This window comes from Netta rufina, assembly GCF_964035555.1.
Source record: "Netta rufina genome assembly, chromosome: 10".
NCBI lineage: Eukaryota > Metazoa > Chordata > Aves > Anseriformes > Anatidae > Netta > Netta rufina.
In genome coordinates this window covers 9,837,311-9,864,836 of record NC_140133.1, presented here as the reverse complement: position 1 = coordinate 9,864,836, position 27,526 = coordinate 9,837,311, and the positions used below count along the sequence as shown (strand labels likewise).

Genomic DNA, 27,526 nt, shown 5'->3' with positions numbered 1-27,526 from the left:
TTTCCTCTCTGGAATCTTTTGTTTTAGGGAGAAACAAATAAAGCACCTGAAAATGTTCATTCTCCTACACAATTCTCCTACCACTTTAAAGGATTCATCTGAGGCCAGGAAACACAGGATCAAGGAAAGCCTAGCCTCTATATCAGACTTAGAAAACACAGTAATTTACAAGCTCAGGTATACATTTTTCCTCTTCAAATCATTTTGTCAGGATGCTAGTTACATACACTAATGTTTTCCCTCTTGAGCAGAAATAACCTCCTCTGTTGTGAATGGGCAAGGAGAACGACAGTCAAGCACACCTGTGGTACTCTGCAAATAATAAATAGCAATGACAATAAAAATGGTGAGACTATTCTATTACAAGCTCTGTCACTGACTCATAGCAGGTCTTTAAGCATGCACACGGTCCCTATTACAGATGAGCAGGCTTGTTTACCGTGTGGCTAATAACACTTCCTTTCAAGTAGTACTTTAAAACCCTTGAGTAAGAAATGTTTCATCAAACGTGATTTGCTCATTATATTCATCCCCTCACAGTATAGCTGTGCACAGGGACATTACTTGAGGGACAGCCAGAAGAAAAATCACAGTAGGAACTGAGCTGATGTTGTGGTCTGGCAGGAGACCAGGGACAAGAGTAATAGAGGCTGTGGTGGTTCATAAATGAAGAAGCTGAGTGGCTTTGTACAAGGAATTTTCCTCTAAGCTTCCATATCATGCCTAAACTTGGCACAGTCAGCTAACTCCTCATTTACAGGAACCTTTAAAAGTAATTGTTTACTACAGTGTTGGATACAGAGTTAAAAAGCATAAACAAACATACAAAAAAATAAAGCCAAAGAAAAAATCCTGTAAGAGAGAGCTAAGCAAGGGGACAAAGAAAAGGAGAAGTGATCTGTCAAACTTTAATTTTAAACTTGTGATTTTTCACCTCTCTCGGTGAAAGCTTGATCTCCTCTCTCCTGGATCCTGCTAAACAGCTCTCCTCCCTCCAAGCTGAAACAAAGAACACACACACAAAAACAAGAAAACAACTTACATGAGCAAGAAAGACCAAATTAACACCTGACTGTGCATCTGTGAACCATGGCAGGAATGGATTAGAAAAGATTACAGACCGCCTCCTATGCCAATGCTTCCTAAACATCACACTTGTTTGAATCAATGCACAAAACCATTGCAATACAGAATAAGTAGAAAACAAAACAAAACCAAGGAGTTTTGATGCTTGCAATTTAATGCACACTGACATAAGGAACATGACATGCACAGTTGGGAAGTCAGATACCCAGGCACAGGGAGGCTGACAGTAACCTTGTTTTGTGTAAGGGTTAAAGATGAGAAAAAAGAAAGGAGGAAGCAAAGATACCAAAAATGATTATTCATTCATCTCCAGTGAAGACTCTAGTTGTGGTTACAGATCACGGAGAGAGTAGGAGAAGTTGTAGTCAAAACAGTAGCAAAAACAATCCTGTTAGATCATTGGAGTTGCATGTGAAGTCCAATCACAGACAAAGTGCATATTTGTAGAGACGTATCTTTCAAGATTGTATTAATTGCTCAGCTTTCCTCAGGATATTTGCAAAGGAGTACAAGGAAAATTTATATTATGCTTAAGGTTCCCCATTCTTCCATTATACAAGTTGAGTGGAGCAGCTATACATTTACCTACCAGTTCTATAAAGACAACAAAAGGTTTGCTGTGCAAACTAAACTTGTGCTGCTAAGGAAGCTCTCTTCATTCTTACGTAAGCCAACATATTCTCCCTACTCCCTCCACCCCCTCAAAGAGCAATGCTTGGTGGGAGGCTGCTGCTGGTCCATACCATTCCATGACAATGAGAAGGCATCTCTTTCCATGATGTATGTTCTCATAAACATCCAGGATGTGGACAATATGTGGACACCCTGAGGCCCGCCAGTGATATTCTACTTCCTGACGAGCTTTTGGGTTGTCATACAGGAGCTGTAAAGAAATAAGAGAAAGCAATGTCAACACTGTGCATCATTTGACTTTAATTTGGTACCTACATGCAACTAGCCTTCGAGTTCAAAGATGATGACAAGTGCTACTCGGAGCGCATTCTCCAGCCAAAGGATGCCAACCGATCACAGGACTTTTACCAGCTCTTAACTGCCCCACTTCCTAGGCTGAAGAATACAGAAGGTCTCTTGAAGCTGGATGGACCCTGAGTGGCAGTGAGGAGAGATTTTGAGGCTGAGATGGATACAGACCCATCTCATCTCTCTCTGGATGCAGAACTGCAGGTTTTTGCTACTTGTTTACAGCACTTGCACTGCAGTCAGATGGAGAAAAAGGTGTGTAAAGGGAACTCCTGCAAGGAAAGCAGAAACCTTGTGCAGCCAGGTGGAGATGGAGCAGAGCGGAGCTGGAGCCTCCCACTTTCTGGATGAAACGGAAACTCGTTCAGCAAGTAGGAAAAAATGAGTGTACCATAACTGTAAAAAAGAAAGGGAAGTTCAGGAGGGAGGCAGAGCCTCCTTCCCATAGCTTTGGTTTATAGACTACAAAGTCCACGAGAACATGAAACTAAGTATCCTGTGAAAATCCCACCTCCCTTTTGGAGGGGGAAAAAAGATATACTGGGAGAAGATGCAGCCTCAGGACACAACCACTCAGATCAAGAAAAAATTGCCCTAAGCTAGGGAAAGTAATCCTGTCTTCAATTCAGGATTAATTCCTGTCTGGAGCAAAAGTGATTACCTCTTTATGACCAGTTTTCTTATGCTCAGTTGCCTCCCAGCTTTTGCCTTAAGGATGCCTTTCAGGACATCTCCTTTCAGTGGACCAAGGACAATTAAGCACACCCATTCATGCCTAAGGGTTAAAGCCTTAGTAGGTAATAGCATTGAGAGGCTGCATGAGATCTTCTTCCACAGAAAAGCATCTCTGGTCCTCTCACTCAGTTCTCTCTGCCAAGGGCAATTACGCTCCCACCTGCCAGGTGCTAGGAGAAAGGGCTTCTAGGTGTGATGCAAATCCTTAAAGTGCAGTGAGATTCAAAACAATACGAACTTCCATACTGACTCTGAATGTACTTCTTAAGCACTACGCAGATTAATCACCACATCAGGGTCAGAACGAGACCTTTGACTACGTAGGTGAGTGACCTCGCTCTGTCACATATAAGGTCAGGTTATTTTAAAGGTGTTAATCTCTAGAAGAGAGAGCAGAGCTCATCTTTCCTGAGCCTGGAACCTCATACACAAGGAACGTGTCCCTTCCCATTTGAAGGACTGTGCTGCATCTGACTCTGCAGCCGAGCTTTTGTGCAGTGGCAGCACATCACTGAATCATGCCTTTTCTTCTCTGCCCATTCTCAGTCTCGTCTCTCTAGACACCCATAACGCTTGGTGAGAAGCTCTTTACTGCACATTTATATGGATCCCACACAATACGGCTGTGATCTGAGTTTGGTACTTCATACAGAATCGTAATGATGGAGCAGCAACAAAACCGATGCCATATAAAACACCATCAAAAGCATTGAAAAAGAAATAAAAAACAAGGGAAGAGCAATCACCTCTGATCTGTTCACCTCAGAAAAGGACTACAACTGTGCAGGAACTGTTTTCAAACAGGCAAACAAAACCAGCCACTTCTGCACTATTAGGCTTTAGCCTGGAGCTCTTCTCACTCATGCTTGCTATCAGGTCCCAGTCAAAACACAACCTCACGATAATTGCTGAAAACAAGTATTAACACCTAACCTGTCATTAGGGACCTGTGAATCAGCCCAGGAAAATGAGATTGCTTCTCCATCCGATTGCCACGTTTCCCAAGGCTCAAACGATGTCACAGGCATCTCTTTGGCTATAGGAAAAAGCATGATTTAAAGGTCGGAGGAAGGAGGTCACAAACTGTACTTTCTGTATTGACTCCAACTGAGGCAATCTGCATCATTCGGCAAAAAAGCTTATTCTTCTTCGCTGCTTCCAACAAGCAGACATGACAGCACCGCAGGGAAGGCCTGCGACCCCTCTCAAAATGCTGGGGAAGCACTGGGAGACCACTGGACAGAACAAGAGGCTTCTCCTCTCTTCTAGGCCGGGAACAGGATAAGAGTTGCTCTGCTGAGCATCCGTTTTTGTGCTTTTGGGAAGTGCAGAGTGACTGTGGGAGGCACGAAGCTGCCTGAGCAGGGTGGGCAGGAGCCTCAGCACCACGACTGCCCTGGGGTCCCCTCAGCTCTGCTCCGCAGGCGCGGTGGCCCCAGCACGATGCCTGATTTTGAGCACTGCAAGGAGCTCTCGCCAAGTTCAGTGTCCTCACAGCCAGCCTACTTCTTCCACAGCTGTGTTGTGCACCCGGAGCACACCCCTTGGAGATCACTCACCATCTGCCTCTTCCTTCCTCTCCCAGCCTGGCGATGGCCTCATTTCCAACACAAGTAACTTCCTAAAAAAAAAAGAGGTGGCTCCAGTTTGGACAAAGAGCCCATTAGCAAGTCCAAGAGCACTTGCTTCACTTCTTTCAGCCAGCAGCCCATTCAGCAGCTTTTCCTTCACAGCCACTGCGTTCTAGTTCAGTAGGACTGTCTATCAGCATTTTCCTCTCTGCCCTTCTGAGTTTGGGCTGTTGCCTAGAGGTCTCTTCAAAAGTTCATTAAATTACGTGTGCAACAATAAAGCCCAAACACCCTCAGGATTAACCAGGCTATTCAGAAAAGCATTACGGGGCTTACTGCTTGGATATTACTGGATTAGTGTCACTTCTGAGCAGAACACTGCAAAAATCCTCTCACTTTTCCCGTGCCATTAATTAGACATAACCATTACCTTTACTAATGTTAACTGCACTGTAAGCTTTGTACCTGTGCTTGCACAGTGTGCAGAGATGGTTTCATGTCTGTACTGAGTGCCTATGAAAATTATTTCACTCAATTCTCACTCTTTGAAGAGCTTTTACAAAGCATTTTGATACATAGCACACTGCAGCTTCTCTTCTCCAACTCTACCAGCAAGTTTCCTATGCTCCATAGTGCCAAGCTCAAATGTACTCATGTCAAGATGACACCTGGAGAAGCAGAGAAAGGGAAATGCAAAAATGAAGAGCAGATACTCAGAAAAGTGATACAAACCAAGCAACATCTGATCTATCAATCAACCACTAACCTTTGAATTTCTCCTTCTGAGCCTTAAAAATAAATGAAATCTTACATCTAAAATTGGAAACCATAAGCTATACCTTTTCTGAAGTCTCAGAGTTGAAGACGATCTCTAAAATGAAAGCCAAGCAGGGTTAAAGGCACCAATTTCTACTAAATTTAGATGATGATGATTTAGAAAGTCTGGAATTCTAGCTCTATGCTACAATACTACAGAGGTAATCATCAACAAACCCAGAGTTTCAGAAAGTTTTCCAGCCCTGCTGGTCCATGCCATGGTTGGAGCAAAGAGCAGCTTTACAGAGCAGTACCAGCTCACGGAGCCTCCAGTCGTCCCCCTAAGTTCCCAGGCAGTTCAGCTGAGTCACAGCTTGTCACGACAGGCTGTGGGCAGGATGATGAACCAACCTAATTCCAAATCAAGGCAAACCCCCCAGACATGCCCCATCTCCCAAACTGTTCATCCAGTGCACAGCAGCTTCTGCATAACAGAGCGGGGATGCCCACGTCCAAGGACGGGCAGCACAGCTTGGAGCAGGAGCTGCACAGCACAAAACCGTTCCTGCTGGAGCTCAGCATTACTGACCCACCATCTGAAAGAAGCAGATGAAGCCAATATTAAAATTTCTTCACTGGGAGATCACCAAAACCACAGGCTGATGGAAGGCAAGGGAGAACAAGAGCTCTAGAGGGAACTTGTCCAGGAAAAGCCAGCAAGCGAAGGGAAGTGCCCCGTGGTGTGCTCCAGCTGTCTGTGGGGACCAGCGGGGACTGGTGGGCACTCTGGGATGCCGTGCCCAGCCAGGACCTTGCAGTGGGGATTCCTCAACCCATGAGGTTGTACCTACAAAACAAAAACACTTTTGAACCACAGCTTGGAAGGCCAGCCCTGGGTAATTTTTTCCCTGTGTGGAATTTCTTGACAGGGGGAGGAAAGAAAAAAACAAAGAGAGACTGAAAAGTGGCACAATATCTTCTCATTGCTTTCCCATTGATTCGGTGTTGTGGGAGCAAGGAAGGATAGCAGGAACCCTCGTACCTTAATAGCCTGATCTATACAGGGAACAGCCTTCTAAGGACTCCCAAGAGCAGCAAGTGATTTTCTGGATGCTGCAACTGTACCAGCAGAGAGAGAAGATATCCATGGGCATCTGCATGAAACAGGCTGAGGACAGGAAGCAATGACATATTGGTGACTTTCTCTTAAATATGCACCAGCAGATTAGGCAGAAATTTTACTATTACACCTGCTCTCTGTTCCCTACACAGGGGACTAAGACCCTTACATATATCTTTTTACGTATTTTAAATTTCAGCCACTTCTCCTGGTTCCAAACAGTTGTGATGCTTGAATTAAACCACACATGCGCCACACATTCTGTGTTTAAGCAGCACCTTTTACTCACTTGCAACAACTCCAGAATCTGAACTCCTTCAAAAGATGATCTGTTTTATAACCTCCACTCTCTGCTTTTCTCACAGAAAGGATGACCATTATTAACAGGAATGGGATGGGAAGAAACTTTCAGCCTTTGGGATCCTCAAGAGGGAATAGGGATCTGTATGTATTTAACTACAGCTGTATTTTTCTAGCTGGCTGAAGAAAGTTTCTGCTCAGGCATAATTGAGCAAACGTCTAACTTCTTTTACTTTCTTTCCTCTTTGCATGTAGCTGTTATAAAAAATGCTGAATCCTACAAATAAGCCCTGGAATTTAAATTCACGCCGATGCACAGAAGCTACACCATTTGCTGCAGAGCAGCTCTTCCAGTCATTCTTTATTCGAGAGGGGTTGATGGCAAAAGGAAGCTTGGATAATGTTTCTTTCATCTCTTCCCACCCCTATGCTATGAATTAAAAAAAAAAAAAAGAGTTATCACTATGGCTTTGGATGTTTTGTCTTTTATTATGTCCTGATTTTTTGCATTACATCTATTTATTCAATGTTAATCTTTACCTGTTTTCAGATCTCTCTGTAAGGGATAAAGCCATCCTTTGTGTTAGGACGCAGAAGGAATTGAAATTATCTAGTTTTTCTTTTCTATGCATCAGCACTGCCAGTCAGTCAAGCTGCAGCGAGGAGCTCGTGTCTGTTTGCAATGGCAGCCCAGCAAGCAGGGAAATGCACAAATGTAAATCTCAAACAAAGCAATGATTCCTTTTCTTAAAATAATAAAAAACACCTAACACATTTCTGCTAGAATTATTTGGTGCTGAAGCATCGGTCTGCAGACAAGGAATAAAACCAGGGAAGGCAAAGGTCGCGGGTCATCACCCAACCTTCCTGCTTTTATTCCAAATCCAGTTTAGGCTACGGGAAATTAAATCTGCTTGGAGGCTTCGCTGAAACTGTCACCCCGCTTCCAGCAGAGCTGTCCAAGGGCCGCTCAGCTGCCATGAAGTGGCACCCCCTTGGTGCTTGGGGGGACGGTCAGGCACAGGGGTGGTTTTCCCTGGCTCAGAGCAGAGCAGGGCCAGGCAGGGCTGTTTTGCACCACGTGTGACCGTGGCATCTCATCTTTCCACTCAGCCTAGTGAGTACCAGGGGTTTGGTGCCGGTGCTGAGGGTCCCTTCTCTGCCCACCTCCTCTCCAACCCTCCAGGCTCTACTCCGTTCTTCTGATCCTTTGCCACAGCTCTTTGGTGTCCTGCCAGCACGAGCGAGAAGGGAGGGGCAGAGGGCTGCTTGCGTGCACTGCCAGAGGCACGCTCCGAAGCCGGCCTCCTGCTGACATGCAATGCTGCAAGTTTCTTCAACACGCATTTTAAGAGGAAATTAGGAGGGAAGGCTGGGATGTACAAAAATAAAAAGCACAAGGTAACGGAGGGGTTTGCTCTTCGTAAGAGCTCGCACACTGGACACGCAGCAAACAGGCAGAAGAACTCAGCTCTCGCAGCACTCCTGCTCCTCCGTCCCCAGAGAGCACAGGCTGTATAAATATCAGTTTGCTCCAAGCCTCTCTCCTGCAGTGAATCAACTAGGTCTCTCAGAAAACAGCTTCGGTGTGGTTTTGAATTTTATTTATTGCAGCGGTATTCAAATCACAACCAGGCCCTCAGTAATAGGGCTCCACAACCTGAGGTAAATACACCAGACATACCACTCTTAATTCTCTAATTACATATGCACCCAGCCATTCACTCTGCAAAGGTCAACTGCCTTTGTTCATAAACATTCGTGGGGATGTGGCAAACACAACTGAAATGGCAAAGCAGTGGGCCAGGACACATTTCAAAGGTATCTCCATGCATGTCTGAGGTTAGCATAAAAGGGGGGCACATAAAATTGCCTAAGTATTGCTTGACAACATTCCTTCATTAAGGAAACAAGCCAAAAATGCCCATGAAGAAAAGCCACTGCTCTGCCAAATAATCTGATAATATCAAATTCATCTATCTGAGCTGCAGTGCCCAAAGTACGCAGCTGTACATTCATACTACCGGGTACATAGATTTAAGCAGAAAGCATGCTGTGTTTTCCTACAACCATAGGACTACTTTGCATTTTAATATTGCACTTGCTCTGCAGTGTGGACAGAAACATAATTCTTACTGGCACCTTAAGATTCTGGTTACTCTCAGCTGTGACAGGCTACAAACCAGCTACATGGGGCTTCTGCATTATTCAAAATACCACAACCGTATTTTTAAAGAAAAATAAATCGCCAATTGCTACTAACATGCTGTTACCAGACAAGAACACCCTAAAATGCCTGCTCGTACAAGAAGGCCTGGAGATCAGCTCCTCTCTGTACCTTCTTATGACAATTTCTACGAAAGAACACCTGCAGACTGCAGTCTTCAATACCTGAAGTCAATAGGCAGCATCTGCCTAAAGCCCCTTCTGAGAGACACACTACAAAATGCCCTTTCTTTCTATTGATTCTTTAACATGCACATTGGGACCATCGGAGAAAAACAGCATTGGGAAGATCTCTAGTGGTCTTTCCACCCTTCCCTTTGCACCTCTTCCTCAAGCAACAGGCAGGATCAGAGGACGGAGAGGCAAACCACGGCGTTAATGTTCATGCTCTTCTTCAGTGTCTGGTCTCTGGACTGCAGGGACCTTGCCATGGCTTTGCTCTGTGCTGAGCAGCTCTTCACCACCAGCCAGCCGCTGTCTGTCCTTGGAGCAGGGCTCCAGCCCCACACATGCTGTGCAGGGCGCGCTGGCTGCGCCCCCAAACACGGGATGCTCAGCTTGACGTGATGGCATCGCTCTGCCTGGAGCACACCCCGGGCACCAGCACAGCGCCAAATTGCCCAGAGCCTCTTATCGCATGAACACCTACCACATCTGGGGACTGTGGTTAAAATGAGATGTGTAGCTCTACCATCACTTTGACTCTCCCTAAATTTCTGAGTTAAAGAAAAGGAAATTAAAATCCGTCCTGAAAATGACGACACTTTTCACTTTATAGTTCCACTCTAGGGCCTGGTATAAGGTTTGCCTCTGGAGGGAAAAAGAACTAAAAAATAAATAAATAAAAAAGCCCTCAACAAGAGCTTCATTTCATTCCCGCCAGCTATGAGTGTGTCAATTCTGATAAGGATTCAGGTGGCTTGGCCTTGATAATTCATATATCTCAGTCCTTGGCTGGTCATGAGTAATAGAGCCTGCGTGTGCGTGAAACTTCGCTGTTTCAGCAAACTCCAGCTACACAAAATGCCGTGGCATCTCCTCAGAAGTGCAGGTGATCATAAGCCCTTGGAAATTTCCCTCTACTTTGACTTAAACTACTCACAGAACATTAAAACAAATTCAAGGCTATAATCTTAGACGTCTTCTAGATGTCTAAGACATCTTCTGTCTAGACATCTTCTAGATGTCTAAGACCTTCACTCTCTGAGCCATGCACTGTGAATGAGACGTGCCCTACCACAGAGAAGGCCTACCTGAGCCCAAGACAGGTTGCCACAACGGTGGCCATCACAAAACTCGCCCACTTCCTTTTCAAGCACCAGTTTTATTTCCTTAGCTTTGCCTTTCTCCTGAGCAGTGACTGTAATACAGCAATAATCCCAAAAACACACCGGCACTTTGCACAACCATGGCAGAAGGCGCAGTCCAAACAACAGCAACAAAAATGCAGAGAAGATCGGGGTTTGATGTTTCCTTTCTTAGTCTTCCCGCTAATAAATGGTATCAAAATTAACACAGAAGTGATAATAACGAACAAGACAGAAGCAGGAATTAGTAACGTGTTTAATCTGATTAAGCATGGATAACAGGAGCTCCAAGAGGAGCTCGTGCTGCCCCTCAGCCTTTCCCCATTTCTTGCATGTGTGACTACGGTCACGGAGATTAACTCCCCGGCAGGACCTGACATCCCCTACCCACACACTGAGGCTCTCTGAGGCGTGTGCTGGCTTCATGCTGTGGACACTTTCCATGTGTCTGACTTTTCACCCTGCAGTGCACCCAGCCCCTTCCAACTTCACACCTTTATGACTCCCCCACTCTCAGCTGCGGGGATCTCTTCTCCAGCCCCACCGTTTGGCAGAGAAATCACAACGATCCTCCCGCCCTCCCATACTGCTGCCTGCACACCTGAATGCCCTTTGGGTCAACTTTCCCTCCCTATCACGTGAATTTAGAGCTGTCACCCATATAAAGCTTGGCAATGCGCCATCCCAGGCCAGTTCTTTCATACACTGCTGCTCTTCCCCCCTCTTCTTTCACATTTCCTTTCTCTACACCCACACCTGTGCTTTGTCACATCACCTGCCAGGCCAAGCAGTGTCTCTCTCTTCTGTCACGCCTCCTAAGTATTTCTAAACCACCCTCCATCAACACAAGAACCCAGAAATAAATGAGGAGCTCTTAAATTTTCCTATTCCATAGGGTTCATCTACTTCTTTCAAGCGTTACCCCAGGGGGACACTTGCTATGCCCCAGACATTGACAGCAATGGCAGTAACCACCTCACCCCCCTCACGGATGAGGTACTGAGATTTCATCCAGTCCTAGGGAACCCAACTGGAATGGCTCCAGCCTGAGTAATGCCAAATGCTTACTCCTGAAAGCCATCCCCTGTGGGGACTTGACTTGTCTTCAAAAATAAAGCTCTAAAACCTTCAGCAAGGACATCAGTAAGACTTCTCTACTGCTTCAAATTGCTGCTGTATATGTTTTCACGCTCACATTTGTGCAAGCTATGCTGTTGGCATTTTCAAGCAAAGATCTATATCTGTTTCTAAGTCATAACTCAGTGGGTAGCTCAGAGGCTGATGGTTTAAATGTGCATCAGGCAAGAAGAGCCCTGGAACTGCTTATTGTGTAGAGCAAAGATATGACAGAGTGGTGTGACTGACTGGAAACAACACTGGCAGTATTCAGAAGGGGCTAGAAATGCAAAGGAAGCCATTAGGAGAAAGAGTAAAGTAAATTCCTCTCCAAAGACTTCTTATGCTTATTTTGTCTGAACATATATTCTAAAGCCAAGCGAACTATTAAATAGGAAGGAAATAAACTGGGGGAAGGGGGAATTCAACAGATGGAGTCAACATAAGCAAGTACCGGTGCAGTAAAATGCTATTTATGTTGCAGTTCCTTGATTCATTTTGCTCACTGCACTACGGTGCCCATCCAGGGTCACTGCTCTGCTCACCAGCGCGGCGCCCGAGCCTGGCCCCCCAGCTCCCCCTGAGCCCCCCAGCGCCTGGAGCAGCTGGTGCTGAGGCACGTGGGCCGCTGGGGAACGCGGGCTTCTTGGGGCACAATGGGGAGGAACCACCTGATACACCTAACAGTCCTGCCCCAGAAGGCGTCTTCTCCAGAAACCTGCAAGAACTCCACGTGAGCTGCCCCTCACCCCCTTCACAGAATCATTCAGGTTGGAGAAGACCTCCAGGATCATCTGGTCCAACCACCACCCTACTACCAATGTCACTCATGTCCCCAAGCACCACGTCCAACCTTTCCTTGAACACCCCCAGGGACGGTGACTCCACCTCCCTGGGCAACCCGTCCCAGTGCCTGACTGCTCTTTCTGAGCAGAAATGTCTCCTCATTGCCAACCTGAACCTCCCCTGGCACAACTTAAGGCCATTCCCTCTGGTCCTATCACTGGTTACCTGTGAGAAGAGGCCGACCCCCAGCTCCCCACACCTTCCTTTCAGGGAGCTGCAGAGAGCAATGAGGTCTGCCCTGAGCCTCCTCTTTTCCATAGGACTTGTGTCCCAGGCCCTGCAGCAGCTTCGTGGCCCTGCTCTGGCCACGCTCCAGGGCCTCGATGTCCTTCTGGGAGTGAGGGGCCCAAAGCTGAACCCAGCACTCGAGGGGCGGCCTCACCAGAGCAGAGCCCAGGGGGACGATCACCTCCCTGGTGTGCTGGCTGCACTGCTCCTGACACAGCCAGGATGCCATTGGCCTTCTTGGCCACCTGGGCACACTGCTGGCTCGTGTCCAGGTGAGCATCAACCAGCACCCACAGATCCTTCTCCTCTGCACAGTTTTCCAGCCACTCTGCCCCCAGCCTGTAGCCCTGCATGGGGTTGTTGTGGCCAAAGTGCAGGACCCAGCACTTTGCAAGCAGCAACCCCCGGGGTGCGCCCTCAGCACCTGTCGAGTCCCTGCTCCCAGCCCCCCCCCCGAGCACAGTCTTTATTCCCCCTGAGCTCCAGGCAGCAGGGTTTTTGGTTTGGTGGTTCTGCTGCCCGTTTTATTTCTATTTTTAGCCCACTTTTAGCCTTACACCAGGATGTGTGAGAGGCAGGAGAAGAGGTCTCCAGCCCTAAAAATCCACTATCCGCTTCTTTTTTGGATGCTAGAGGAAAACTGCTCTGCATCCCCCGTACCCAGATGACAGGACAGCAGTCAGACACTGCACAGGGAGAAAAGAACAGCTTAAATGAAGGTTTTTTGTTTGTTTGTTTGTTTGTTTTTTTCCCAAACCGAGAGCATTTCCTTTACATTTCTGAATAGATTTCCTCTCCTCTCCTGGGTAGTGCTGGCTGCCTCATGACTATACATGCAAGAGGCAGAGGAGGAGGACCCCACCAATATTTGGAAATTTAAGGTTTTGATGCCTCCGATAAAGCACCATCACACTGCATGGGGCTCAGAATGTTTGAGATTTAGCAAAAGCACTGCTGAACAAAGATCACTGCAGGAACTTCAATCCTTTCCACCTTTCCAAGCTGGAAGGCATATCCCTTTCCTTCTTGTACGATGCTGTCCTTTCCCCCCCTCTCCCTGCAACCGTAGCTGCTCAGGGTGCACTGCAATGCTGGCTCATTTCCACAAGCCAATATACCTGGAAGAGACAGATTTGGCTTCAGGGACGGGTGGGAGAAAGCTGGGGCAATGGAGAAAAGGGACCTGGAAGATCTTCCTGGCTTAAAGTCACCTGCCTGATTCCAGCCAGCATTAGTAGTGTGGAAGCAGCTGCCTGCTGAAAGCGTTAATGACTTTCAAGGCGATGATTCCACAGAAGCGATGTGCCATCCGGTATCATTCTCCTAGACATGACGCAGCAGGGAACCAGGGAAACACACCCGCACTAAAGCCGTGCTAACAGCAAAACAGATTGTCTGAGCAGTGCGGCTGCTGGTCTCTGACCGAACGCTTCACAGCAGGCAGCAGCACGGGGAGAAGGCGCTCGGCCGTGATGCTCTTCCCATCAGCCGGGAAGGCAGTTCCCCAAACGGAGACAGCAAGGGTATAAGAAATCTGCAGATTTTGGACATCAGACAACACTCCAGAAAACCTGGAGCATACCTGCCTACTGTGCAGGATTTTGTCTAAGACCTGTCAGGTGCTGGCAATTTCAACTTTCATGTGTTAATCCTCCTCCAAAACACTCAGGTATTTATTCACTTTCAGCCACTCACCACTCTTCCAAGCAGTGGCACCACTGAATGCCTTTTGAAACCAACTCTTGGTTTTTCTTCACCATTTGACGTGTCATGAGATGAAGAGGTGGGATTATTTCTCCAAGGTCACTGGCATGTTTGTGACTAATGGGAATTACAAGGGCTCCTTACAACCATCAAAATACCATCTCTCAATAGCAACCCAGCATCCCTCCTGCTGCAAGCTGCTTGGGCTCTGCTCTGTTTTGAGTGACAGAAGATCTGGCGAAAGAATGTCAAGACAGGGATACACGGTTCTGATCACACAACTACACAGCACAAGCTCAACCAGGTCCAATGCAATCATGTTCAAAACACTTAATACTAAATAGTATCAACCACTGCAGGATCAGGAGGCATTTCTCAAACCATAATGCACTAAACTTCAAACTCCTGAAGTCTCGGTTTCTTCTTAGCGGCTGACTATTCTAAACCAAGAAGCTGTGACTCTGAACATGGAGAGGGGGGTGCATTGCCAGAATTCATAATTACCCATCGCTAGCTGCATCTCTGGCTGCAAAATTAGAACTATTTTAGTCAAAACTAAATGTCTCCATGGAAGATATACGACAGATTGGTACAAAAGCTTCCTTAGGTCCTGGACAGAACTGCTGTTCAGGAAGAGCCCCTGCTTTTACAAATCAGATACCAACATCTATTAAGCCTAGGTGCAGACATCCACTTTCTGATTCTTGCCCTGCCTGAATTAAATTGGGGTCTCTCACTTCACTGCCTGAGTCCTTGCAGCTGCCACAGACAGGGCTCTTGGCTTGTCCACAGTGTGCTGAGGTCCTCTCGGTTTTTACTACTAAAACACGAGTTAGCAAAGCAGGGACAGAGCCCTGAGTTTCTCAGACCCCAGCTGAGTGTGGGAAGCAAGCACTGTCTGGTCTGGGATGGGCATGGCTACTCTCCTTCTCAGGAGGAGCTTTGAAAGTCCCCAGGCATTTCTAAATGCTGGGAATATAAATGCTCGTATTTGACAAAGTTTTCATGCAAAATTCCACTTGCTGTTCAGCTCTAAGGGAAGTATTTCTAAAAACAGTTACCACAAAAGAAAGGAAAAGGTGAACCTTAGCAAGAAAAGCTCCTCAGGGGTGCACACAGTCATTACACAACAGGGTGAGGGGGGGTCAGAAGAGAGCTTGAGAAAACAAGACACCCCAAAGACCAGTTTCATGAGCTCTGGGATTACTGGCAAGCCGCACACCAGGACCCTCATAGCGTCCCTGGGGAATGCCATGCGACAGCTGCACTTCCCTTCTAAAACATGAGAGCGCTACCAGAAAATGTTATTGCCCATTTCCCAAAGGACTGCTACATAAATACGGTGCCTGTTTGGTTCATTTACCCCCGTGAGCTTCAGGTCAGGAGACCGCAAGAACCTGGGGCTTCAGGTATGAAGGTGGAGCCCTTTCATAACTCTGCAACAAGCTTACTGAGGCAAGTTCTAATAAAGGGGGTTCAGCCTCTGCAGCAAACAGAAAAATTCTCTCGCCTTTTGAGAAAGATGGAATTAGGCTTGGCTGCAGCAGCATGACTGAAGTCTGTATGTTTTCTCAAATAAGTAAGTGCATGTTTGTCATGACCCCAATTCTGCCTATACCACAATGAAATAAAAAATACAAAAAATAAAAAAGCGAGCAGCCTTATCGATGGGTTCGGTATAGCGACAGAGATCCATGCTCACCCACGTTACGAGTCTGACTAAACATTAGGGAGCATACAGGTTCATATTTGAATTAAGCAATTATTTATGGAAGATAAACTAAACCAAATCCAATCCAAGAGTGTGCATCAAATGAAACGAACAACAGAGCCACGAATCCCCCGTTGTTTTGCAATACATGCAAGAGCTTTGTTCTCCAGTACATACACCCACCCAGTTGGCTTAGATATTTTGCAGAAGGTATCAAAAGCAACAAATACCTGTCAGAAGCCAAAGGGAGAAACACATTTAAATCCCAGGATCCAGCAGTGCTCTCTGGCACTTTGAAGAAGAACTTTAAAGGTTTGTTCTGTGCAGACACTGCATCATTTAAAGACCACAGATTTCTGGATGACAAATAGTCTGTAGCTGTGTAGATTCCTGCAGTAGTCCTCAGCCCAGATTTCATCTAGGCCACATAGGATAACATCATCTCCTTCGACTAGGTAAGCCTTCAAAAAAAAAAAACACCACCCAAAACCAAACCGACAAAAAGCTCCCTAGGCACTATCACCCAGTCAGTAGCTCCATTCCTTTTCCTATCTTTGCCAATCTCTCTGCTGTTAGCCTGTGAATGCTGCTACCAGATTTCCTTATTATCAAGCACCTATTGTCCTCTGTGTACGTTTCATATTTATTGCACCTTTAGCTCAGACATCCTGTCTCTCAGTAATTATTAGTTGGGTAAATTTAGCACAGAAGCTCACCGTGGCAGTCCTACCGACATGACAGAAAGCAGACCCCACACACAGTCCTGCCACTGCCCTCCCTCCATCCCAGCCCGTGGCAGGCCTGACACTGCACAGCCCACCCCACCTCTCCTGCAAGGCCCTAATATGGGCTCCTTTCACTGTTCAGACCACGCGAGTTCAAGATTTTTCCGACACTATTAATATCCTTTTACATAGCTAAGCTGTCAAAACCATGCCACTGAAAATCAAAAGGGAATACCCAGCCCATACAGCTTATGTTTTCTCCGGGATGACCTGCAGCATTACGTGCACCCGGGGGCTCCTGTAACAAACCGCAGGCAGCGCCACGACCTGCAGTTCTGATGCAGTACAGAAAATGAGGAAACTTCTGCAAAACAAAGCGAAGAAAAAGGAATGAAAGCAGAATCCACCACTTTGCACATTCCCGACCAAAAATTAGCAGTAAGGCAGCAGAGGCGCAGCTTGCAGCTTTCACTGAAAAGGCCTCAGTGAAAGAGCAGAAGAATGGTGAAGCTTTATTGGAAGTGATTGATAGCAGAAGTAAAAATAACCCTACCACCAATTAAATCTCTGAGAGTAGTTATTGAGAGCTGTTGTACGATCCAGGCTTTACATGTTGTGTGGACTGCAAGTGACCCGCGACTTAAGGCCCTGGGAAATGCCTGACAGATCACACCACGGATTTTTTGGCTGAATAATTTACATATATTGCCTATACGAAGTGTTGCAGCACAGTTAAGAGGTTAGGCTCTTACCATTAAGAGAATGGACTCAGGTTCTCAGATTGTTTCCTAGGTCTGGCACAGACTTCTTTTGGGACAAAACCCTCTTTGGATGTCATTTTCCTCATGTTTTACTGTGGCACTGTGCTTTCAGCACAAATTGTTTGAAAAGCCCTAACACGGAGATGACAAGAGGCTATAATAAATGCTGATAAATTCTGTGCATACAGCATAACTTAGTAATTTCATCATTCTATTGTTTCTCTAAATTGTTTTCTCTTTGAACCATTTAATACCTCATCAATAAAACTGTAATAAACAAAACGTTGCAGATAGACTACTGGTTCTTTTTCATCTTGTTCATCTTGTTCTTGCTATCAACAGACCTCTGTAATACTTAAAAACAAAACGTGATTTAAATTGTCATTTTAGACATTTTAACATTAGTGAATTCCAAGATTAAGGCTGCTTGAGTAACTTCAATATTGCTTCCTTTGCACGTATGCATTAAATGCCTTATTATACACTACTCCTCCCTCCTCAACTTCATCCTTACTACATGCAGAGCACAGCCTGGACTCAATTGGGATGCAAGTAAGGATCGAAGAGTGATGGGGACTGCTGTCTGTAGCCTCTCCTACCTCCTCTGCATTTTACATAGAAACTGGAAGGTGCAATATAAGAGAGGCAGGAGCTCGGAAAGAGAAAGGTCTTGTGGTTACCACGGCGGAATGCTACTCTTAAAATATGTATTCTGCTCCTGTCCCTTTCTGATGTCTCACACAATGCTCAGAAAGTCATCCAAGCCAAACAGGTAGTCACTAACTGCCAGCACCTCGTTTCTAACCAGCCTGAGTTGCAGTCTCATTTGCAAAAGCATCGGGAAGTCCCAGTTGCAGCAGAGTTCGGCTCGAAGCTGAGGTACAACCTGCTACTAAGTACTCCGAGGAGGAGCAGAAAAGAAACCCCAACCTCAAACTGCTGCTTTAGGAAGGAGTTCAAGTGTATGTGGAAGAGACTGTCTAGTAGTTTGGATTTGTTTCTTTTCCACCAGCAAACCAATCCTGAAAATACCAAACCCTTTTATGTATCCTCACTTTGCTATCCCCCATGACCTACCCGCAGGGCTAAAGCCCACATGTCTGCTGCAAGACCTCTGCCAGTTAGCCAGAACAGTAGTGACAATGACATAGCCCATAAAGGCAGGGATAAACAAGGCATAAAGCATTTTACACCAGTGGCTTTCCCAGCTACTCATTGATGGGACAGAAGCCACGGGACATGAAGGTTCTGGGTCGCAGTCCAGCCTGCAGAGGTGAGCACTGTGTGCCAGGTGGCCTCCTAGGGATCTCCTGCAACACCCAGCCCCCCTGCTGGTCCCATCTCTGCCTCAATCCTACTGTCCTCTCCTACCAAGCCTCACTGCCCAGAGACCTCTTCTGGTACCCAGCCTCGACCCCCTCCGCTCCCCATCCCACACTTACTTCTGCCACCTCTGCACCCAGCCTGCCCTGGAGTCAGCTGTCGCAACCGAACACATCCTGGCTCACCATTAGAGATGTGGGATTTGGCTGAACTTGGAATGATTAAAGATGACAGGGCACGACAGTCCTAGACGAAAATTCATCCCTCAATAAACCTCAAATCTAAATAACATGCAGATTGCTACAAATGTAATTTGTATTTTATGTAGGCTTTTTTTTCTTCTAGTCTTATTATTGGAAATGGTTGAACAATTTGTGCCAAAACATCTCCTGCAAAACTATTTCTGCACAGGAAATTTGAACCTTCAAGCCTGGCAGAGTATTATGATGAGAGAGAGAGAGAGAGCACGTAGATCAAGGCCATCTCACCAGGAAGCTGAGCTCGGAGCCCTGCCTACAGAGGCGTGCTTCATCCAGCCCAATTCTGCATCTTTCCAGAGGCACAGCATAATCCCCCGGTCAGCACTGACCTGACCAGATCATCATTCTTCCTGAGTTCTATGTTTTTTTCCCCCTTTTTACACAAGATTTATGACATTAGTCACAGTCCTGATGTCTTTGCTGAGATAAACCCTTCTCTTCACTTAACAGATATTTTGCCTGTGCAAGGACACTGACTTGGTTGGTTATTTTTGCCTCATTCCACAATTAACTCTGATACCGCCTGAGAAGCTAATGACATCAGGAAAGTAATTGGTATTTTATCTGAGATCCCTCTTCCTGATGCTGTCCTCAAATCATGTATATTTAGCTTTCATCATCGCTCACCCTTGCAAACACTAATTATCCAGAACGCTCTACTCTTGGAACAATTCAGATAGCTGATGTTTTCCTGTCCTCCTCGATCCGTGGTATCTCCGTCACTCGATGCTGCAATTCGCAGGGTGCAGATGGTGCTCACATCCACACGCTCAGTAGTTGCAACACCAGCACTATTCAGCAGCGAATCAGATGAACCCTAATGCACCAAATATAACTGAGGGTGGCCAAGTGCAGCTGCACAGAAAGTTCTTTAACTTTTGACATGCTGCCGTGCTGCCATTAATTAATCCCCCAAAGGAGTAACCCTGTACCCAAGTATCAGTCGCATCATTCTCAGTATTTTATTTCTGCCTGTTTCTCCCACCTTCTCCAGAGCTACATCTTCTTCCTTTTGATTGCATAGCAACATATTTACTACTTTGCTCCGTTACTATTCTGTATCTTTTCCTTCTACTTGACATTAACAAAAAACAAAGGAATCAAAGAGGTGACACAACCTCCAGCATATTTTACTTTACCATTTGCTTTAACTTCATTATCTGCTTTGTTCGAGTTCATTTTCTAGGAACTTTGTTGAAGTTCCCCGTTTTTCCTGGAACACTGGGTGTAGTAAAGACCAAAATGCTTGACGAAAAAACTTTCCCACTCAATAATCACAACTAGGCATTATCTGTATTTCACCACTATATCACACAACTTTGTGCCACTATACTGCTTTTTAAAAACTATGTATAATTTTCTACCATTCCAGTTTTGGTTTGTATTAATTAAATAGACAAATCAATAATTCTTAGACTCATTTATCTGATTGCTCTCCTCTTTCAGCAATGGTTATTATCTCTGTGTCTTTCAATTCTGGTACATTTAGTTGTTTTTATTTTCCTCAGCACCGGGCAATGCTAGATCATTTGCATGCCTTATTTCTTTGTCGTACAAAGTCTATGGATAAGTAATCTGCTGCCTCCTAGTCTTCTGTTTCAAACTAACAATAAAATGAGTGAAGTTAGAAGACATTTATTTCACGCTTCTTTACTTTTGGGGCAATTAACAACAAATTACAATTTAAATAAACCTAGTCAAGCTAAAGATGTCTGAGAAGATTCCACGTGAGGCTTGTTATAATACCTGCGTCTTGCTGCAGGAGCCCCCGGATTAACAGCAGCAGGAAAGGGAAGCAGGCTGATGCACGACGCATCGAAGCAGCTCCTGGAGCAGCCAAGCTTCCTGGAAGGCAGTGCTAACAGTTGGCTCATGTTTTCAAGCAGCTACCTACAGGCATCATATAAATTGGTACTGCTAGCGTAGAACGAAGTGCTGTAACATCAGGTTATAGGATACTGCAGCTTTTGATAGCTGTATTTAATTTCAGGGTAGAGCCCTCACGCTAAGAGCTGGAGCCGGTCACATCCTTACCACCCGTGGGGACAGAGCTCGAGCTTACCTGCTCCCCCCTCTGGCTCACGTCGCCAGAGAGGCCACCTGGAGGTGGTAAGGGAGATGCTGTCCCAGAGATCTGACTATGCCTTAAGGAAAAAATCAGATTAATGAAGAGCACGCACACTGAAATAACAGATACAGAAGTCCCGGAGGATTCTCTTGTTCTCGTGCACTCAGTCTGCCCCTCAGAGGGAGTCGTGCTGGGGCGGTGACTGTGTGCTGTATCCCCCCGCAGCTCTGCAGGCAGGCAGCAATGCACACACATACCTGCAGTGCAGCCTGGGAGGCAGTGGGCACAGGGCTCCCTTTCCCAATGCCCTTCAAGCCTGCAAATTGCCTGTGAAAGTATTTCAGCCAAAGAGCAGAAGTACTGGGCAAAGCTGCCCCACAGCTCCTCCAAGTTTCTTATCGGAGCATTTAAATCAAACAAAACAGCTATGGAAACTTCAGTATATTCTGCTGAGTAAAAGCCTCGTGCATCCGATTTTTTCTCCTCAGACACTTGGCAAATTTAAGATGTAAACTATAAATCTTTGTGGATATAAATGTTAGAATTGGAACGTACGCTTCATGGGTCCAATGTTAAATTGCAGAAACCTGGGTTACTGTGGGGTGCCCAGCAGCCCAAATGCAGAACAGTTCTGCTGAATCTCAGAAGCAGCATGCCATCTATTTCGGGACTTTCTCCTATATCCCTGATTTATATTATGCACATGAGCCTGATGACTTCCTGGAAATGGCAATGCTTACTGACTTCTATTTTCATAGCCAGTGAGAAAATAGATGTAAGGCCAAAACTGAATTCCTAATTCAAGCCAGACTCCAACAGATTTTTCAGAAAAAAGGCAGAAAGGAATCTTAATATTTTTTAGTTACTTATCCTACCAGTTTGACTTTGTTATGTATTTGTGGTTAGTAACCATCCTCTAGTGGCTACACTTCCCATTAATTAATGTTTATTTGTCCCAATTTTTACAAATTTGGACTCTTGTGATCACACAAATATATAGTCAAACATGCAAAAAAGGCCAGAATAACATATTTTATTTTGATCCTGCAAGCTCTATGATTTCAAAAAAAAAAGGAGACATGCAAATCAAATACCAGAGCCTACATTTCTATATAACTAATGTAAAACAAACAAACACAAGAATCTTTAAAAAACATCTAATTGAAGAGCTTATCAGCTGTAAGGAGAAAGCAGGGTACAGAGATGATATGGATACCAGATACCTGGCCTCAGAAGAAGTTCAATTGCAAACGTTTGTTCTATTTTGAAAGCATTTTACTTCTTCCTTCAATGTATGTCTTATTAAAGGAAAAAGTAGATACCGAAAACCTCAAATTTAGTGGTTTGGAAAAAGATCAACAAGAAATTTAATCATACTTCACAAACTGAGTTTCTATTTATTGAATAATACATGGATCTTAGAGGAAAAAAAGGAAAAGATTGCAAAGAGGGATGTCTCACAGATTAATAAAAATTATATGAAGGGAAAGTAATGAAATAGAAGTTTTGGGGTAGTAGGGAAAATTGACATTTACTGACATTTAGCAGTTAAAATGTAATCCTTCCAGAAAATGAATATGGGGGTGGCAGGGAAGAGAATCAACTTCTGCCCTGATTACACAGGAAAAGAAAAAAAAATAATAATAAAAAAATAAAAAGCATGGAATGAACTGAATGGAAGAACAAAGCTGTGGTTATCTGTGGATGAAGTTCTCCCAGGCATGGAGAGTGATGACAGAGGTCCCTAGAATATGGAGTTTGGCCCTCCCAGGCACATCCCCTACAAAATAAGCAGTCAGCTACCAACCATCCATGGTGACCGGTCCTACTGAACTAGAAGAGAGATCGTTGTACCTAATGTCTCAGAAGCAATATTTAGCAACCAATACACAATAATACATAGCTCAGGATCTGTATAGGATTTATTATTATTATACTATTATATTATTATTATTTTTACTAAGAAGTTTTATGAATTATACCATTTCTAAAAGCAAAGAGAAAAAGAAAATCCCCACAGGTTTGGTTGCAGGGACACCAGCCACCCTGGGCAGATGCAGGCTGAAATGTGAAACATCAGCAAAGATTTCTGCAGCAAAACATATGCAGTAATCTAAAGATTGACTACAGTGCAAAAGTATAAGGTAGCAAGATGAAAAACTTGCTGATTTAAATCGTGGTTTGAAAGCATGAATTAACTTTATTCAAAAATAAGAGTTAACTTTAATCAAGATAAGTGTTATCTGAAGGCTTGAACAGTACAGCCTGATTTCTCAGCAGGGTCACCCCATCAGAAAAGTCGTGCCTCCTTTGCATTGCTTCGAGTTAAGTAGTTGAAATAGAAGGAACTCTACTCTGCTAAACTCTTTTGTAGAACTGATGTACTAGGGAGCTTTGAAAGATATCATCCTTCAGAGAAAATGAGGAACCTTTGGGTAATAAGAAGTAACCATAAAACAGAACCTTAATTCACATTAATAATATATTAGCAGTGCTCATCTCAACCAAAGAAAATAAGCAAACAACGCTCTTGTGCACATAATGAAGGGAGTAATGACATGCAGTTGTCTACTGGTAATCCTCTGCACAGTAGGGAACCAAGTTAAAGCAGAACACATTACTGTTATTCATTTTTTAATATAAAACAGTGCAATATTCCTCTGTGATGTAGTTGGGGTGCCATGCGCACGTAAGAAGTTAGAGACTAGCAGTGACATTAACAACTCCCCTGGCCCCAGCTGAGGCCATCCCTATTCTAACTTGCTCAAATGCAGGCCACTAGATTGGTTTCAGAAGAGAGCAATGACCCTTTTGGACCAGGCAAGTCAGAGCATCCTTAAGAAACAGAGCTGAAGAAAAAAATCACACTTTGGAACACGCATGAATTGCGTTAGAAAATGGTTGTTCAGCACACACTACAAAGTCACAGTGCGCTGAATGGGCTTAAATGTTCAAGTTTGAAATGTCTGCATGAACAGAAAAATAGAACACAAACCTCTTCACAACCTTCAATGCTTGTGATAGATGCGAAAGATGATGTGAAAAACTCCAGCATTGTGGGTGTTTTCCCATCCTCTGCTCTGAGGACTGCCATGCTGCCTGTTCTCACGCTGGCTCTACCTGCGCTCCAAGCTCGAACCCATCTCTTACTCCCAAATTGCCCTCCTGTGAAACACACTCCTTTGCTTGTGGGATGCAGGCAAAATCCTGCTTTTGTTTGTAAATGGAGCAGTCCTACAGTCCTACATGGTTATTAGCTCATATTGCCAAAGTCAAGACTGCCATAGATGCCAACTACCAGTTTGGAATATTTTGATTTAACAAAAAATTATTATTGCTGTGTTGGACCAACACTTTGAGAACTTTCTCCAGATTTCCCCTGTGAGACTTGGCTTTTGTGCACAAACATACAACACTGCAATCATTCACCCTCCCTCACACCTCCACAACAGTGATTCAGACAGCAGAGAGGTGGGAAAGACTCAGAATTAATTGCTCTTGTATGAAGCCTTTTATCAATAATGCATATTGCTGTTTTCTCCTCCTCCCTACTGCAGTAAGAGGTTAGTTTTTGCAGATCTTGAGTGCAATGCCCCATTTTTCAACGGTAACAGGCACACGGCCCCAGCTCAAGTCAAGGCAGTCACACTCACCTGCCAAAATAGAGGCGTGCCTGGCAATCAGGGTTTCTGAAGTGTGACTGGAACTAAAAGCCACTCTCACACTCCCTCCACCTTCAAGAGGCCTTTAATCACAGCATCTCAGCATCAGGAAAAAGCTATTACAGAGCTGAGGGACTGGAGGAAAATTCCACTTGATGCCAATCAACCAGAACTGAAACTGCTTCTAAATTAATTAACCTTTCCTCATCCACCACTCTCACTTTATCGGTCTGTTTCCCTGTACTCTGGTGCTGGAAATCCTGTGAGAAGTCACTTTGCTGGGTTCCAGACAAAGACAGTCACCTGGAAACCCACCCGACTAATCCTGATAGGCCTGGTAAAATATCTAATTCCAGTAGACAAGGCACCAGAAGCTGAACAAAGTCTAAAGTTTTTGCCCTTTGTAGGAATGACTTGTGCACAACAAGCTCCACCACAGAGCCAGTTACTTGGTAAGGAAAGTAGCAGAAATAAAGAACAAGAATACAACTAGCTACCAAAAGCAGGTTGCACTTCTATTCTAAATTGCAGCTTAGTCTTTAAAAGCCATTAATAGGAACCCCAAATTTGAACTGAAACCGTATCAGCATTTGGATACATGCTTTCATCATGTATTTGAGCCTGTTTAAAGCATTAACTTCCAATTTCTTTGAAGTTTCAGCTTCTGGTTAAATGGAACGAACTGTCTTCAGCAATTGCTTTTTACTGTAATTTCTATTAAAGGTGAAAATAAGCAGCAGAAAATGCCTGAAAAAAAGTTCCAGCAGCATTATATTGTTTGCATTTCCATGGGCCAACACACCGATATAAGTGTTCTCCTGCCCTGACCTTCACAAGAGGAAAAAAAAAAAAGATTTGAATATGAATAGGCATTGTGAAAATGTATTGCACTGTACATTTACACCCTAGTTTAGACAAGAACAACTTGTCCAGGAAGACACACCCTACATGAAACTATTATGCAAGTGAATGGCATTATTCAGAGCTGAGGCCAAATCTCCACCTCCCTCTCCTTGGACAGGAGGACACCGTACACCTACAGCAGCAACGCACTTAGCACGAGACAAGCAGTAAGATGCCTTCTGAAGCTCAGAGCTTCTTTACTTATCTGATGGCTTTGTAATTACAAGTTGTAGCAGAAGGATCTAGAAGACCATGGCTGGATTTGTGCAGTGTATTGACACTATGGGTTTCTTCTTCCTGTTTGCAATGCTCAGAGAAGCACTGTTTTCTCTCAAATTCGTCACAGTGCCACTATCTCTCAGTTCCTGGGGCAATGAATTTCTATGTATGAGAAAACACCTTCAAACAATGCAATTTCTCAAGGCAACAGAAATGCTTAGTTACTGTCCTAAGGGGATGGCTGCCTCAGGAGACCGAGTCCTTCCACTGGAGCAGCTTTTCCTTTGGTTTCACATCACCGGGCGAGGTAAAAGGACAGACCATTCTTCACGTTCATCATTCATCAGCAGACATTAAATGTAAGCCAAAAAGACCGATGTGCTACTCTCCTCACAAACATCCCACTGCAGGTTTCGCATGTACGTGAGCGCTCTTCTGTCACAGGAAAGGAGAAAGGGCCTGAAAGAACAGGAAGCCTCCAAGCAACCAAGCCCCGTCCCCTGCCTAGGCGTCAAACCTTGACCGTAAATCGGTTGGAAGGGGAAGAGCAGAAGAAAATGAAGGGCTTTTCCTCCTCACAAAGACGATGGAGAAGGGCCTGCGCGGCAGCAGCGAGGCCGGGAACGCGCGGGGCCTCCCCGCCTGCCTCACAGCGCGGCGGGGACATCCCTGGCAGTGACGGCCCCGTTGCTGAGGAAACCAGGCTGATTTCCACAAAGCCACGCTGGCTGAAAGCAACAGTGGGAATGGGAGGAGAGCCCCGAGGGGAATTCATCCACAGCAGCCAAAAAATACGATTTTGGTTAAAAATCAAGCGAGGGAAGAGTGCTTATTGCTCACCCTTGGAACAAGAAGGACGCTGTGGTGGCTACAGCTGTACCGGCAGCGGGTCCTGTGGCCGTGCAAGGGGGATTTTAAGGCCCCTGCATCCCCGAAACACGGTCGGTTTGATCCAAAGCAGGCCACAGGCCTTCGCTGGTCCTATGCAGAAGGCAGGTGCACGAGGCAGCTGCTCCCCATCCAGATTTTAACCACTCTCCCTTGAGAACAAAAACCAAAACGCAAGTCCAACCCCCAGCAAAATAGAAACCGACTGCGGTTACAAATCACTACCCCGGTGCTTTCATAAGGGCTGACAGCTGATTCACACCTAGGCAAACTACTCGTCCCAGCCAAAATTTCCCCACACAAGAAAGTTCAGTGGATGTAGCGCATGAGTCACTCCATACCCTGCTGCTTCCAAAGAGTTTATGTATTTTAGAAATGCTGTTCACACAAACAAACAAACAAAAGAGTTTTTCTGAGCCCTCCCCTTACACCTGGCTTAATAAATCCATCCTCAACCCCAGCTGCCTCAGGCCCAGGGGGCTGCCTTAGGGCTTTGCTTGGAGGGCCAGTGTACTGGAGAGGACCCGAGACAAAATCATCCTGGGAAAAAGCCCATGGAGAAGAGCCAGAGCTTGAACTGGCAAGATTTAAGATCTGTGAGCTGTGCAGCTTTAATAAGATTGGCTCCTTGGCCCGAACTTCTGAAATCGCTCGTAGAGATACTACATTTAGAGTGGTTTGGTTTGTTTCTTTTTTATGTTCAGCAAACCAACATTTCTGGTGGGAAACTTAATTTTAATACTTACTTTTCCTGTTAAAATAGGTCACGGAAGCTTCTGTGCAAAATGTCGTGTACTGTAAGGATTCAGGAACTAGGAGGCCCCACGTAATTTACATGCTGAGCAAGAATTCTCTCCCCCTTCACTCCTGGGGTATTAAAGTGCTGGAGCATTATAGCTTAATCTCATTTAGGGAGCTTTGAATCATCTTAAATACTTAGGAAGTCTGTGTAAAATACCCCAATCCACACAATTTCTACGCTCTCATCCAGACAGACCCCACCAGCAGCACACTCCGGAGAGGACCGACC

General features: G+C 45.2%; 1 protein-coding gene across 3 annotated transcripts in view; it reads right to left on the bottom strand.

Annotated features, from left to right (window-relative positions):
* The window catches only part of MAPKAPK3 (MAPK activated protein kinase 3), a 107,810-nt gene that overhangs the window by 13,124 nt on the left and 67,160 nt on the right, over positions 1–27,526 (bottom strand). For all 3 annotated transcript variants that reach the window (XM_084292499.1, XM_084292498.1, XM_084292497.1), the window contains exons 3-4: positions 1,830–1,969; positions 935–999 (exon numbers count right to left, since the gene is read on the bottom strand). In XM_084292499.1, the coding sequence (XP_084148625.1) occupies positions 935–999; positions 1,830–1,969 (205 nt within the window). The remainder of the gene's footprint in view (positions 1–934; positions 1,000–1,829; positions 1,970–27,526) is intronic.